The 15,307-nt window shown below is 36.0% G+C and overlaps 2 protein-coding genes and 1 long non-coding RNA gene across 6 annotated transcripts; all 3 read left to right on the top strand.

The window, feature by feature from the left end:
- The first annotated feature begins 847 nt into the window (after window positions 1-847).
- On the top strand, window positions 848-6,117 carry LOC125200032 (putative disease resistance protein At1g12290). Of its 4 annotated transcripts, none has more exons than XM_089059972.1 (4): window positions 848-944; window positions 1,027-1,072; window positions 2,302-2,386; window positions 2,856-6,117. In XM_089059972.1, exon 4 carries the CDS (start codon window positions 2,864-2,866, stop codon window positions 6,029-6,031), a length of 3,168 nt encoding a protein of 1,055 aa, XP_088916098.1. In that variant the 5' UTR covers window positions 848-944; window positions 1,027-1,072; window positions 2,302-2,386; window positions 2,856-2,863; the 3' UTR covers window positions 6,032-6,117. The 4 variants fall into 4 exon arrangements, with proteins under 4 accessions (XP_088916098.1, XP_088916097.1, XP_088916099.1 ...); XM_089059971.1 differs by having other exon boundaries at window positions 2,849-6,117; XM_089059973.1 differs by having other exon boundaries at window positions 858-944; window positions 2,340-2,386.
- A 2,888-nt stretch (window positions 6,118-9,005) lies between these two features.
- Window positions 9,006-9,834, top strand: LOC148923008 (uncharacterized). The gene is made up of 2 exons (XR_016132357.1): window positions 9,006-9,049; window positions 9,193-9,834. It is a non-coding gene; the product is annotated as an uncharacterized LOC148923008 (long non-coding RNA).
- Window positions 9,835-12,226: 2,392 nt separating this feature from the next.
- On the top strand, window positions 12,227-15,307 carry LOC125208474 (putative disease resistance protein At4g27220). Its single transcript, XM_089060889.1, has one exon. It carries the CDS (start codon window positions 12,260-12,262, stop codon window positions 15,305-15,307), a length of 3,048 nt encoding a protein of 1,015 aa, XP_088917015.1. The 5' UTR covers window positions 12,227-12,259.

Below are 15,307 nucleotides of genomic sequence, written 5' to 3'. Positions count from 1 at the left end.
AAATTAAGATAAAATATTTATACTTCTTCCGTTCCATAAAAAAAATATTTGGGAAGACATGAGTTTTAATGCATAATTGATTGATAAAATATGCGAGAGATATACAGGAAAGTTATTGGAATATGTTGATGGAGAATGAAGTCCACTTCAATAGTGAAAAAGAAATTACCAAAAATAAATCCCGTGCCCACACCAAATGCGACTTTTTGCCTGTCTGAATAGAGTCAAGTCAAGTCAACTTCTTGCCTGATTAGTCTCTCAATCTCTCTGGCTTCTTCCTTTCTGCACAATCATATCTATATACATATTGAGATTCTCTCTTTCTATATTAACAAATCTATTCAATCTACTTTTAACGGTTAAACATCTCTGAGGTAGCAATTCTATGCAACAAGAATAATGTTTCTTTCGGACACGAATTTAAGTGATATTTATATCGGACATTAGTTTAAGAAAAATAATGTGCAATGAGTGATATAAAAAAATCTAATTCTAAAACTATTCTTCCTCCATCCATTATAAGTGAGAGTACGCGAATTTAAAAAAAAAAACAAAGGTTTAACGAGTTAAATGCACAGAAAATAAAGTTAACGAGATGATAAAATAAGAAAAAAAATACTATATAAAAAGAATAAATATATTGTTTGTGTTTAAAAAAGTACTCTTCCGACCATGAAAAATACATTATTTTGCATTTTTGTATATCTACAAAAGTTAAATCTCATTTTAAAAATAAAAACTGTCTTTTATATTTTATTCAATTTTTCTTCTTTCTCTCTTTCCTTCTTCTACTTTATTTATTATTACTCACATTTCTCTCACTTTAGAGTAAATCATTTATAAGTAGAAGTAGTGTGAGTGTGTGACTAAGTGACTTTCTCGGTTAACATCTTGGTAGATCTACAAATCTATTCTATTTCAAGTTAACCTTTTACATCTCTAAGGTAACAATTCTCATACTCAATTACATCTTGTGAATCAATAATCCTTCACTCGTATTTACATGTTGTGATTCTCTCTATGTAGGTCTACAAATCTATTCAACCTAAACTCAGCCTTTCACATCACTCAGGTGACAATTCACATACTAATTCTCATCTATGCTTTTATTTGTGTTGTATTTAATATTACCACAAGCCTTTGGAAAATGGAAGTTTTAATTTCTTGTACTTATAAAATGAAGGAAATTTTGAATAATAATCTGTATTAGACTCAACTCTAACATCTTGGTTGTAGATTGCTAGCGCTTAGTATTTGTTGGGAGGAATGACCTAATTCTGAGACACAACAGATAAACAAACCTCCCCAATTGCAAGAATATATAATAGGAGCACAATATAATAACACGATGTGGACAAATCAATAATATGATAATGAGAAGTGATAACAGAAAATATCAACACCAAGATTTTACGTGGAAAACTCTCTTCAATGTGAAGAGATAAAAACCACGAGACCCACCGGTCTACCAAATCCACTATCACCAAGGAGAGAATACAACCAAGAAATTTACAATGATATCTAATCCATAACAACACAACGAAGGCATTAGATAATCAATAAAACTTCAAACTAGATGAAATAAACATCTAAAGAAACTGCAGTCACGTTCAGAAATTTATAAGTGAAGATCTAAGCGTTCAAATTCAATTTTCTTCGGTCAGAATGAAGAACCACGAGTCTTCTACCACCAGTTAAAATGTCAAGTCGATCGGACAACATTTGGAACCTCCGATCAAGACAAAACCCGAGACTCCACAGTGCAGAAACTCGTAGAACACTCTCTTCCCCTTCTTTCCATCTACGCGTTTTTTCTCTTTTTTCTCTCAATATTGGCGGCTCCTACACTCTTGGTAGATATTTATAAGTTCTCCACTGACTTATTTAAATAAATAAATGGGCTAATAATATATGGATTTTTTTTCTTAGTTGGGAGCCCTAACCCAACAATATTATGTTCACATATTCAACATATATTGTAATTTTACTCTCTTCATTACTTGCAAATTCATTTTTCGCTGAATAGATAATCGCATGAAAAGTGAGATTGCAGCTATTTTTCTCCTCAAATAATTGTTGTTTTTTTTGTTTATGTTTTCTTTGGAAGAGCAAAGTGGTGAAAATGTTAAAGCTGGTTTTTCAAGCCCACTTTGAAAGTAGGACGAAATAATGCACACAACCATCTGAAAGTAGGATGAAATAATAAAGTACTAATAAAAAATAAATATATCATTATTTTATTATAAAAACGAAATGAGTAACGAGACTGAGTAACCATCTTTTGCTCCTGCCTTGTTGCAGGAAAATATTTACATCTTGTGATTCTTCTCTCCTTTTAGATCTACAAATCTATTCAGTCTCAGCTCAGCCCTTCACTTTGTCTCTGGTAACTATTCTGACACTACTAATTTACATCTCTGCTTTTATTTGTTTGTTTAGAATTTTACAACATCTTGCTAATATTACCACACGGCTTCGAGAAATGTATGTTTAAATTTCTTGTACATGTAAAATGATCCAACACGTTATCGTCTTTAATATATACTACTAGAATCCTTAGCATTTAATAGTATAAACTTGATCGTTTATATTAAACTAGTGCACACATAGGTCACATAAGAATATAATATTCTTACATAATCATCGTCAACTCTAACATCTTGCTTGTAGATTGCTAGCGCTTTGCATCATATTCACATAAATAGTCAACATATATTGGATTTATACTTTGTTCATTACTTGCAAATTCATTTTCGGACTACATAGACGATCGCTGGAAAAGTAAGATTGTACTTAGCTTTTTTTTTTCTCATCAAATGATTGTTTTTGTTTATGTTTTCTCTGGGAGAGCAAAGTGGTGAAAATGGCAAGCTGGTTTTTTGAGCCGATTATGTCAAAGGTGGGGGAAATAATATCGGGTGATGCACACAACTCTGTGAAAAGTATAAAGGACTTTGAGCTCAATCTAAAAGCTCTGGAGAAAAAGTCAAAGTCATTGTGTGCTAAGGCATCTGATGTTGAGGAGCAAATCAAGAACTCAGAGCTTTCTGGTCGAAAGAAAAGGAAGCGTGAGGTTGAGGAGTGGTTGGAACAAGTCAGGTCCATTGAAAAGAAAGTTGTTGAGTTGAGGACTCGAGTGGAATTGGAAGGATTTACTTTGAGATTGAAGGAAGGAGGAGTACCAGCTAAACTAATTGAGGAGGTTGATACGCTTGTCGAGCAAAGTCGGAATTTTGGTGAACTTGCAGTTGATGTTTGTGGAAGTAGGGGAGATCAGTTGTTGACAAATGGGATGGTTGGTGAAGCTTTTAATGAAAATTTGGAAATGATTTTGAAACATTTGGAGAGTGGGAAAGTGTCGAGCATTGGTGTTTATGGTATGGGCGGTGTGGGAAAAACAACACTGGCAAAGCACATTAACAATCGACTCCTCCAACACTCTCAGGGACGTGTGATTTGGGTTACAGTCTCCCAAGAATTTAGTGTTACAACTTTACAAGATAAAATAGCTCGATTCATAGGTTTGGACTTTGGGGGTGAGGATAATGAAGAATTAAGGGCGGCAAGACTCAATACAACTTTGTCTCGGATGAAGAATTCAGTGCTGATATTAGATGATGTGTGGGAAAATATTGATCTATCAACGGTTGGATGTCCCAATTCTGTTGAGTGTTGTAGGCTTATTATAACTACTCGCTCCTCAGAAGTGTGTCGTCAAGTTTGTTGCCAAAAACTGATTGAAGTGAAAAATCTACATCTTCATGAGGCATGGGAATTGTTTAAGGAAACTCTAAGAAATGAGAGAGAACTTGATTTTTCGGTAGAAGAGATTGCCAGATCTGTGGCAAAATTGTGTGCTGGTCTGCCCCTAGCAATTGTTACAGTAGCTGGAAGCATGAGGGGCGAGACAGCTATTCATACATGGGAAGATGCTTATGTAGAACTAAGAGAGCGTGTCTCGGGGAATGGTGGCATGGGTGACGGTAATGTTTATAAGGTATTGAAATATAGTTTTGATCGGTTGAATAGGAATCATCAAAGTCAGAGAAATGATTTCAATACGTTACAACATTGTTTCCTGCATTGCGTGTTGTATCCTGAAGATGAAGAAATAACGAGAGACCGTTTGGTTAGAGAGTTCATTTCAGGAGGGTTGTTGAATGAAAGAAAGACAAGAAGAGCACAAGTTCAGAAAGGACATTCCATATTGGATAAATTAGTGAATGTGTGCTTATTGAAAAGGTGTGTTGTTCAAGGTGTGTTTGGTCTTATGGAAGGCGTGAAGATGCATGATCTTGTAAGAAGTATGGCATTGAAGATATGTGAGGGGAAATATATGGTAAGAGCAGGTGATTGGTCTTTGAAGGAAATTCCCAAAGAAGCAGAATGGGCAAAGGATCTGGAGAAGGTGTCCTTTATGAAAAGTGGCATAACGAGAATTGAAGATGGAATATCTCCCGATTGTCCTAAGCTCTCTACATTGCTTTTACGGGATGATGTGTATTTGGTGTTTATTCCAGATTCGTTCTTTTCTAAAATGCAAGGACTATGCGTTCTTGATTTGAGCTTGACTAACATAACAATGCTGCCAAACTCAATCTGTGCCATGAAGAGCCTCAAGGCATTGCTCCTTGAGTCGTGTCGTAAGCTAGAAGATGTTCCAAACTTGGGAGAGATGAAAGAACTCAGGGAGTTAAACCTGTCGAATGCAGCGATCAAGGAAGTCCCTCAAGGTGTTGGGGAATTATTCAATCTCAAATTCCTCGCAATGAATGTGCGTAAGTTGAAGATGCTTCCAAGAGGATTGTTTCTTAAACTTGGGAATCTTCAGCACTTGGAATTACCATTGCATATAGAAGTAGAAGTTGAAGAAATTAAGAATCTGAAACTGCTAGAGGAGTTTATTGGAAGAGTGGAAAATGTGAAAGATTTGAAGTGTTTGATTACAAGTTGGGGAAGTCGGGTGCGTGACACTTGCTACACAATAAGAGTGGGATCGTATGGCGGCTATATATTCAATAAAAGAGAAGGAATATGTCATACTAAAGAGTTGTTCTTGTTGGAGTGCAACCTTGAAGATGAGAGAGTATTAGCAGAGGGAATTGTGCAGCAATGTGAGGGTCTGGGCATATACTTTGTGGAAGGATTGAAGAGATTGAGAATTCAAAGATGTGAAGGAATAGAGTACATTTGGAGTGAGGCAGGATTATCATCTCAAATGTCTGCTCTTGAAGAAATTAAACTGTATGAATTGGATGCTATGAAGGGGTTGATCGAAAAGGGGGAAATAGGAGCATCAGCTGCACTTGCACAACCTGTGTTTTCGTCTCTGACATCGCTAGTAATTAGAAAATGTAACAGGGTAAAGATACCACTATCAGGAGTTCCCAACCTCAGATCTATTCATATCAGCAAGTGTGAAGAAATAGAAGAGATATTCGAAGATGAAGGAACAAGTTCCCTCAACCACCCAAAATTAAAAGACATAAAGTTAGATGAGCTGCCAAGACTGAGGAAGGTGGGGATACTACTATCAGGAGTTCCCAACCTTGAAGCTATTCATATCAGCGGGTGTGAAGAGATAGAAGAGATATTCGAAACAAGTTCCCTCACTCTCCCTAGATTAAAAATCATAAGGTTATCTGTGCTGCCAAGACTGAGGAAGGTGGGGATACTATCAAGTGCACCCAACCTTAAAGATATCGGTATAAGAGAGTGTGAAGAAATAGAAGAGATATTCGAAGATGAAGGAACAGGTTCCCTCACCCTCCCCAAATTAAAAAAGTTGAAGTTGGAAGAGCTTCCAAAACTGAAGAGCCTATGCATGGGAACAGCACCCATCATTTGCAACTCCGTTGAAGCTATCTTCATAAAAAAGTGCCCAAGATTGATAAGCAAACTTCCTGTGGTTGTGGATGCGGCTGTGCCTCGACGATGTCAGATAGCGGTGAACCCAGAATTGTGGGAATCATTGAAGTCAGACAATCCCAACCTCTCTCTATTTTCCGTATCTGATAGATTTTTTATTTAATAATGCTTTGTTCATGTTTTGTAATAACACTATACATTCCCTTTCCTTATGCGTCAGCACATCCATATCCATATTTCCACATGTTCAGATGATACACAATAAGGGTCCGTTTGGATTGCCATATAAGGGCATTTAACTAATTCTAGAGCGCCATATCCTACGTTTGGTTTGTAATAAAACAAAATTGTCTGGCCCGCCTAACACTTTTATGCTCTCCTAACAGAGAAATAAAAAGTATTACTATTAAAAATGGGTCACTCACCCCTTAAAAGGGCTCATAAGTGGGAGGATTATTCATACTTATATAGAAGAGATAGGATCAGCCTCATAAGGGGGAAGGTTATCTATATAGAAGAGATAGGATCATCACCAAGCCGATGTGGGACAAGATATTAGAAATTTAACACGCCCCCTCACATGTGGGCCGGAATGACACATTGGACTTCCATCACGTGGGTAGGCAAGAGAAGAGATTAAGAGATAAACCATCATCGACTTGGACCCTGCTCTGATACCATATTAGAAATGGACCACTCACCCCTTAAAAGGCCTCATAAGGGAGAGGGTTATCCATACTTATATAGAAAAGATAGGATCATCACCAAGCCGATGTGGTGGGACAAGATATTAGAAATTTAACAATTACTATCATCAAACAAAGCTTTTAACATACGCAAGTTGAGGGGTGACCATTCATGCAAAATATTTCCAATTGTTCACAAGTACAAAAGTTTGATGTTTGTATAAAAGCTACAAAAAGTTTACTTTGTGATTCAATTTATCAAGACGCCTTTAATTTTTTACCTACGATATTGTACAAAATGAAACAACCATGGATTTTTTTTAACCATAATAATGATGAAATTTTTTGTGCTGACTTAAAATATGTTGATGCATTGTTTTACCATATGTAAGCAAAAAGATGACACTGTCTAGATAAAATTGACAAAATGTATTAAAATGAAATGCGAATGAAACCTTTTGCACTCCTTTTATCCAACTATAATTGATTGATTTTCCTTTTTTTTTTTTCCAGTATAAGTGTTCGATTTCCATTTGTAGTATAAAATAACACTTATTATATCTACTATTTTACTTTTTTTTTTTCTCTCCTCGGAGTATCTCCAACTATTTCATCAAACTCAAACTCATTTTAATGTAAATATCACACTAAATACTGATTTTAGACCAACCATTTACACTAAACTCAAACCCAAAAGAATATTCTCCACTTACTTTCTTTTTATACTTTTCAATATATTTTATCTAAATTACACATAACACCAATATACTATCAATAACTTAAATCAGATTAAATAATACAATATATTAGGTATTAAACATAATATTAGCAGTTCAAAATAAATGATTCTGTCAATTTTTAAATTAAAATAAACAATCCTTAATATTAAAAATTATGTACGTGTAGTGTTGTGAATAATATTTATGTAGATGTAGTATTATGAGGGAGTATTAATTTAGCTTTTCTTCAATTATGCGTGTAGTAGTACGAGTATGACTAATATTAATTTAACTAAAAATGTGTACTAATAACCTAATATGAGCCAGCCCTCTAGTTAATAACTAACCAAATACTAATAGAATTAAACTAGGTTATTATTTCATATCTTCTTTTCTTCTTCTTCTCCAGGCCGCTACGCTTTTCATGTAAGTTTTTCTGTTCTCTACATTTTAATTTCTCTTCTTTCCCTTTTTCTATTTTAATAAATTAATATAAAATAATTTGGTCTTGAATACAATAAATTAAAATCTAAAAAATATTTTTGGTATAGTTTTAGTGTAAATTTAAAGATAGATTTATTAAAAAAAGAAAAAAACAATAATGGAATTGATTTTGCACTATTGGAGCTATTTTTCTATTACTATATTTTTGGTTCTGCAAAACTATTGGAGATGGTCTTAATAAATCTCGTACCCAAAAGAAATAAATCAATTGTAGTGAGACGGAAGAATTATTATTCATGCAAAAAATTTGTTACAGTGATGAAACATTTTGTGATGAATAGTGTAATTTTGGGAATTGAACGAATTCGTGCTTTCTCTATAATTAGAAGAGGCTCTCTTATTTCCTGGAGTCCTATCTAGAAATTGGGGGAGCACGAAGGCGAAGGCGAAGGCGAAGGCGAAGGCGTTGGAGTTGGAGTTGGAGTTGGAGACATCTTTATTAGATCGAATACAACACAAAAGTAGCAGGAAACTACCGTGGATGAATTGCGTCATCAATGTTAATAGTAGTATTTCATAACAGTTGAAGCATTCGAAGCTAAGTAGGAGTTTTCATGTGAATTACTGATGAAAATGCAAATCGGATTCAGGGCATCAAAAGCAAGTAAACTTCTCATATTACCTGCAGTGTGTGTGCCTTCCATTCCACTGAAAATCAACCACCTTGTCCCTATCATATATTTAAATCAAATACGCTGTTTTCAAGGCAGTCCTCTCCCACTCTGTGGTCTTGAACATTCTGCGGAGACGGGCAGAGGAGTAGCCACCAAAGAAGCCCATCATGAGAAGCCATAGCAAAACCATGGCAGTCATGAGCAGCCCATGGTTGCAATGGGGTGGGAGAGGAAGCCTAGCAACGCAAAGATCCTTGTTGCCAGTGTTGTCCCAATCATCTGAAGTCCGGATCCTGCACAGACACTACTTCCAAATTCAAAGGTGGTCTGAGAACATCGCCATGGACCAGCTTTCACCCCGTTTCTTCATAAGATTCGTCTTTGCTTGCCAGTTGATCATAGCTTGCAATGTCCTTGCGCAGAGTCTGTATCATGATCGTTGCCACCATGACACATAGGAATAGCTGTTAAATATTGACCTACAATATTTGACTTTTGTCAAAGTTTTTAATCCCACATCGATGGGGAGTAGGAAGTTTGGGGTGGGTGCTGCCTATAAAACGAGCTCACCCCCTCACTTTGCAAATCATCTTCAAACATTTGTTTCTCTTCTCCGTTTAATATAATCGGGCTCTGCAGAGGGTGCTAAGAGGTGTAGGTAATTTGGCCGAACTTTGTTATCAAAGTTTCGAGTGTGTTTTTTTTTTTTAATATTTATTTTGTTTTGCATTTATTTATGGGTTTGCTTTTCTACTGTGATATTGTATTCAATATTATTTTTTTCTTTTTGGTGTTTCAAAGAATGGAATTAAACGAAGAAAGTAAAGTACAAGCAATACACGGGCATTCCCGAGGGATACAAACCAACTAGCCTAGGCTTGTTGGCTGAGGGGGGTGATGTCATGCTCGAAAGTCCGATACAAAAGTTCTGAGATTCTAGAGAAACGATTACAAACATCGGGTAATTCCAAGACTCGTGTCCGTCGGCAAGAAAAGGCATTCAACCAAGATCCATCATACCAACCGGTTCGGAATCATGTGAATAAGAGTCCACTGCAGTCCCTCGGAAGGTTTGAGGGGGGCCTCATTAAAACCCCTTAGAGATAAAATCTAGTGGGAAAAACCCTCTAAGGGGAAAAAGAGTACCCAAGTGGCATTTCCGGCTCCTGGCATTCCTAGATGCCGAGGTAATTTTGCACCGTTTCCTGCGGGTAAAGAGTAAAGAGGGTATAGTGTGGCATATGTGATCTTCTTTACCTCAAAAACAATGTGTCTCGGCTCAAAAGTAGTACCCAAGTAGTATTCAATATTATTTGCGGGTTTTGTAGTAGTGTTTTGTACACCGACTGATAAATTATGTTTGGAGTCTGGTAATTAAGAGAGGACAGTGTCCCCACCAGTCTTTCCAGAGAATTTATTTGGGGAAGTAATTTTATCGAGGTAGACCCCATTGGGTTAACTCTAAAATTACTGAATCGGTTCATTTCACTATTTGAGAGAAAATTTGCCCGATTTTCTCAACAAGAGCATGATCAACAAAGAGTTGGCAATTGATAACTAGTGGATTTGTGATTTGTCCATCATTGATGCCCACTCAATATCACTCTCCTGCACCGTAGATTTGCTGTAGGACGAATGGACGATTCATATGGAACAAATGAAACCATTCCTAAATAAGTGACTTTATTCAACAAAAACCACTAAAACAAAAAATTAATGACAAATCAGCCATTTTTATTTTAACTGATCACACATGTACCAGATCATTCAATCTTCAAAATCTCATTCTTTTCTTGTAAATATCAACTTTGGTTTAGCCTTGAAGATTTTCCTGATAGTAAGGGTTGATATAAATAGCAAAATGACCTTCAAGGAAAACTCTTTTCATTGTAAGAGTAACAGCGACAATTAAGTACTCTTACTTCCAGTGGCGGACCTATGTGGAGACATGGGGATCCTTGGAACGCAATACATATTACAATGTAGCCAAGATGGTTGTGAAGCCCACCTCTTGAGCGGATGGACGAAGGTCCTGGAGCTGGCGGGCTTTCTCTCTTTTTCCTTTTTAGCTTAACAGTTACTCCTACTTTGTTTATCTATTTATATTTTCATAGCTGTTGATAATTAATTAGTTTGTGGGAGTATATATTTTGCATTAGTAATTCAATGTGGAAATATTTTGACTACAAGATCATAAAGACATGATTTTTTATATTCTAAAGAATTAAGAACAATACATTAGCCCAATAAATACACACATGGGCGGACCCAAAGTCGAACAAGGAGGGGCTTAAGCCCTCAATGAAATATATATATTCTTTACTTTTTTTTAATTACTTTTTTTAAAAATTTAATCAAGTTTAGTGTAAATTATAATGGAAAAGTCCCTATAAGTTATCTAAATTACTAAAATATATATATCAAAATGAAATTTAGAATTTTCAGCCCGTATATAATTATTTCTGCGTCCGCCCCTAAATATACACATTATATATTTTCATATCATATAAACTTAATTTTACATATTTTTGTTTTAAAATAAATATATTTTTCAATTATTTTGAGGCTAACAATATCACCATATACAACAATAGTTTGGACCCAACAATATAAATCAGCGTCTGCCTCTGATTACTTCACGTAGAATTTGATCTTTTATATCTTTTATGAAATATATTTTTCACAACTAAAACTTTCAATTAAATGATATAAAATACAATTGAGCTAATATCACAAATTTATCAAAAAAATTTAAAAAGTAAAAACCACTCACTCTGTCCCCGTTAAGAGTCTTATTTCACTTTTATCATAAATGGTAAGTAGGCCCAATATTACACTAACCTATTACATTCATTATAAAACTAATATGTATAAATGAGATTCAATTAACTTATTCAACCAATTTATTTTACATTTCCTAAAATTCGTATCGAAATCGAAATTAATTAAGACTCTTATCAGAAGACATAGGGAGTATAAGCTAAAAGATTAATCAAAATTGTTATAAGAACTACCATTTCCTCGATTCCAACTAAGTTTAGTCTTATTCTTTTCTAGAGTTGAATTATTTTCTGTTTAGCAATTGCCTGGATCTATCTAATACTTTATACCTTTTCCTATTTCATTTTTAATTTATTTAACACAATTCCTTATAAAAAAAATGCCATGCAATAAAAACAAGCTGTCCATCATCCATGATATGATACGATAATATACAAATCCCCCCAATCAATCAATAAACTGGTGCGAATCAATCGAATCGATCGTCAAACTATAAATGAATCAATATGGACAAAAGAAAAACCCAAAAAGCGATAATGTCGAAGCAAAATCCAAACATTATGATGTCTGAGTCTAATGAGGAGAAGAAGAAGTTCAAAAAGAAAAAGAGGCGATATTCTTCGAAAATCGCGAGGCGCAACGCCTGAGAGGTAGAAGGAGGTAAAAAGGCGATATCTATTGGACAATCGTAAAACTGCAAGACAGATTCTGAGATCTGTCTTGATCTACAAATCTATTCAATCTCTGCTAAGCTTTTCACATCTCTCAGGTAACAATAGTTTACATCTCAGCTTTTATACAAAATCTTGTGTATATTACCGCAGGAAATGAAAACTGTAATTTCGTACATGTGAAATGAAGGAAATTTTGAACAATCATATGTATTAGACTCCACTCTAACATCTTGCTTGTAGATTGCTAGCGCTTAGCATCATCTTCACATATTCAACATATATTGCATTTATACTTTGTTCGTTACTCGCAAATTCATTTTCACACTAGATACATGATCGCTAGAAAACTAGATTGTGGCTATTCTTCTCATCAAATATTCATTGTTTTCTCTGGGAATAGCAAAGTGGTGAAGATGTTAAACCGGATTTTAGAGTCGATTTTGATGAAGGTGGGGGAGTCATTTTTGTCAAAGGTAGTGGAACAAACGGCGGATAATGCACAAAATAATGCGAAAAGTATTAAGGACTTTGAGCTCATTCTAAAAGCTCTGCAGAAGAAGTTGAAGTCATTGTGTGCTAAGGCATCTGATGTTGAGGAGGAAATCAAGAACTCAGAGCTTTATGGTCGAAAGAAAAGGAAACGTGAAGTTGAGGAATGGTTGGAAGATGTCAAGTCCATTGAAAAGCAAGTTGTTGAATTGGGGACTCAAGTGGAATCCGAAGGATTCATTATGAGATTGATGGATGGAGGGTTACCAGCTAAACTAATTGAAGAGGTTGACACACTTGTTGAGCAAAGTCGGAATTTTGGTGAACTTGTCCTTGATGTTTGTGTAAGTAGGGGAGATAAATTGTTGACAAAGGGGATGGTTGGTGATGCTTTTAATGAAAATTTCGAAACGATTTTGAAACTTTTGGAGAGTGGGCAAGTGTCGAGCATTGGTGTTTATGGTATGGGTGGTGTGGGCAAAACAACACTGGCAAAGCACATTCACAATCGACTCCTCCAACACTCTCAGGGACGTGTGATTTGGGTTACAGTCTCTCAAGAATTTAGTGTTACGACTCTACAAGATAAAATTGCTCGTTTCATAGGTTTGGACTTTTGGGGTGAGGATAATGAAGAATTAAGGGCGGCGAGACTCCATACAACTTTGTCTCAGATGAAGAATTCAGTGCTAATATTAGATGATGTGTGGGAAAATATTGATCTTTTAAAGGTTGGATGTCCCGTTTCTGTTGAGTGTTGGAGGCTGATTATAACCACTCGCTCCTTAGAAGTGTGTCGTCGCATTTGTTGCCAAAAAGTGATTCAAGTGAAAAAACTACATCATCATGAGGCATGGGAATTGTTCAATGAAACGCTAAGAAATGATAAAGAACTTGATTCTTCGGCAAAAGAAATTGCCAGATCTGTGGCAAAATTGTGTGGTGATCTGCCCCTAGCAATTGTTACAGTGGCTGCAAGCATGAGGGGCAAAAGAGCCATTCATACATGGAGAAATGCTTATGCAGAACTAAGAGAACGTGTCTCAGGGAATGATGGCATGGGAGAAGGTGATGTTTATAAAGTATTGAAATATAGTTTTGATCAATTGAAAAGGAATCACCATAGCCAGGGTAATGAGTTCAATACATTGCAACACTGTTTCCTGCTTTGCGCGTTATATCCTGAAGATAAAGAAATAACGCAAGATCGTTTGGTTAAAGAGTTCATTTCAGGAGGGTTGGTGGATGAAAGAAAGACAAGGAGAGCGCAAATTGAGCAAGGACATTCCATGTTGGATAAATTAGTGAATGTATGCTTATTGGAAAGTTGTGTTGTTCCCAATGACTTTGGTGGTTCTACTGAATGTGTGAAGATGCATGATCTTGTAAGAAGTATGGCATTGAAGATATGTGAGGGGAAATATATGGTAAGAGCCGGTGATTTGTCTTTGATGGAAATTCCCAAAGATTCAGAATGGGTAAAGGATCTGGAGAAGGTGTCCTTAGTGAAAACTGGCATAAGGAGAATTGAAGAAGGAATATCTCCCGATTGTCCTAAGCTCTCAACATTGCTTTTATGCAATAATGATTGCTTGGAGTTTATCTCAGATTCTTTCTTTTCTAAAATGCAAGGATTATGCACTCTTGATTTGTGCTACACTAGCATAATGATGCTTCCAAACTCAGTCTGTGCCATGAAGAGCCTCAAGGCATTGCTCCTTCAGTCGTGTTATAAGCTAGAAAATGTGCCATACTTGGGAGAGATGACAGGACTCAGGGAGTTAAACCTCTCTAAAACAGCCATCAAGGAAGTCCCTCATGGAGTTGGGGAATTATTCAATCTCAAATTCCTTGCATTGGATGCGCCTGAATTGAAGATGCTTCCGAGAGGATTGTTTCTTAAACTTGGGAATCTTCAACACTTAGAATTACCTCTCCAAATACAAGTAGTGATTGAAGAAATTGAGAATCTGCAACTGCTAGAGGAGTTTAGTGGAAGAGTGAAAAATGTGAAAGAATTTAATTCTTTTATAACAAGTTGGAAAAGTCGGGTGCATGACACTTGCTACACAATACGAGTGGGATCGTATCATGCAAGTTTCTATTTGAATGCAGGAAGAGGAGTATGTTATGATAAAGAGTTGATCCTGTCTGAATGCAACCTTGAAGATGAGAGAGTATTAGCAGAGGGAATTATGGATCTAACAATTAGTAAGTGTGAGGGTCAGAGCATTTTCTTTGTGGATGGATTGAAGATGTTGAGAATTGAAAGATGTGGAGGAATACAGTACATTTGGAGGAGTGAGACAGGATTATCATCTCAAATATCTGCTCTTGAAAATATTGATTTGGTTGAGTTGGATGCTATGAAGGGGCTGATCGAAAAGGGGGAAATAGGACCATCAGCTGCATTGGCACAACCTGTGTTTTCTTCTCTGACAAAGCTAACCATTATAGAGTGTAACAAGATGAGGACACCGCTATCAGGAGTTCCCAGCATTGAATATATTCATATCAGAAAGTGTGAAGAAATAGAAGAGATATTCGAAGATGAAGGAACAAGTTCCCTCACCCTCCCTAAATTAAAATCCTTAGTATTATATGAGCTGCCAAGACTGAGGAAGGTGGGGATACTCCTATCAGGAGTTCCCAACCTTGAATGGATTACTTTGAGAAAGTGTGGAGAAATAGAGGATATGTTCGATGATGAAGGAAGACGTCACCTCACCCTCCCCAAATTATTTATGTTGGATTTGGATGAGCTTCCGAAACTGAAGAGCCTATGCAAGGGAACAACCATCATTTGCAACTCCATTGCATGTATCTTCATAAAAAAGTGCCCAAGATTGATGAAGAAAATTCCTGTTGATTTTCCTGTGTCCCGACAATATAAGATACTGTTGAACCCAGAATTGTGGGAATCAGTGAAGTCGGACGATCCAAACCTCTCTTGTTCCTTCAGTACTTTCTAA

This window comes from Salvia hispanica, chromosome 6, assembly GCF_029641045.1.
Source record: "Salvia hispanica isolate PSC_SH4W2 chromosome 6, Shi_PSC_v1, whole genome shotgun sequence".
Lineage (NCBI taxonomy): Eukaryota > Viridiplantae > Streptophyta > Magnoliopsida > Lamiales > Lamiaceae > Salvia > Salvia hispanica.
The sequence above is the reverse complement of the archived record's forward strand: the minus strand, read 5'-3'. Positions and strand labels throughout refer to the sequence as shown.

Coding starts and splice junctions, on each gene's coding strand:
- LOC125200032 (XM_089059972.1), top strand. CDS start 2,864: ATGGCAAGCTGGTTTTTTGAGCCGATTATGTCAAAGGTGGGGGAAATA.
- LOC125208474 (XM_089060889.1), top strand. CDS start 12,260: ATGTTAAACCGGATTTTAGAGTCGATTTTGATGAAGGTGGGGGAGTCA.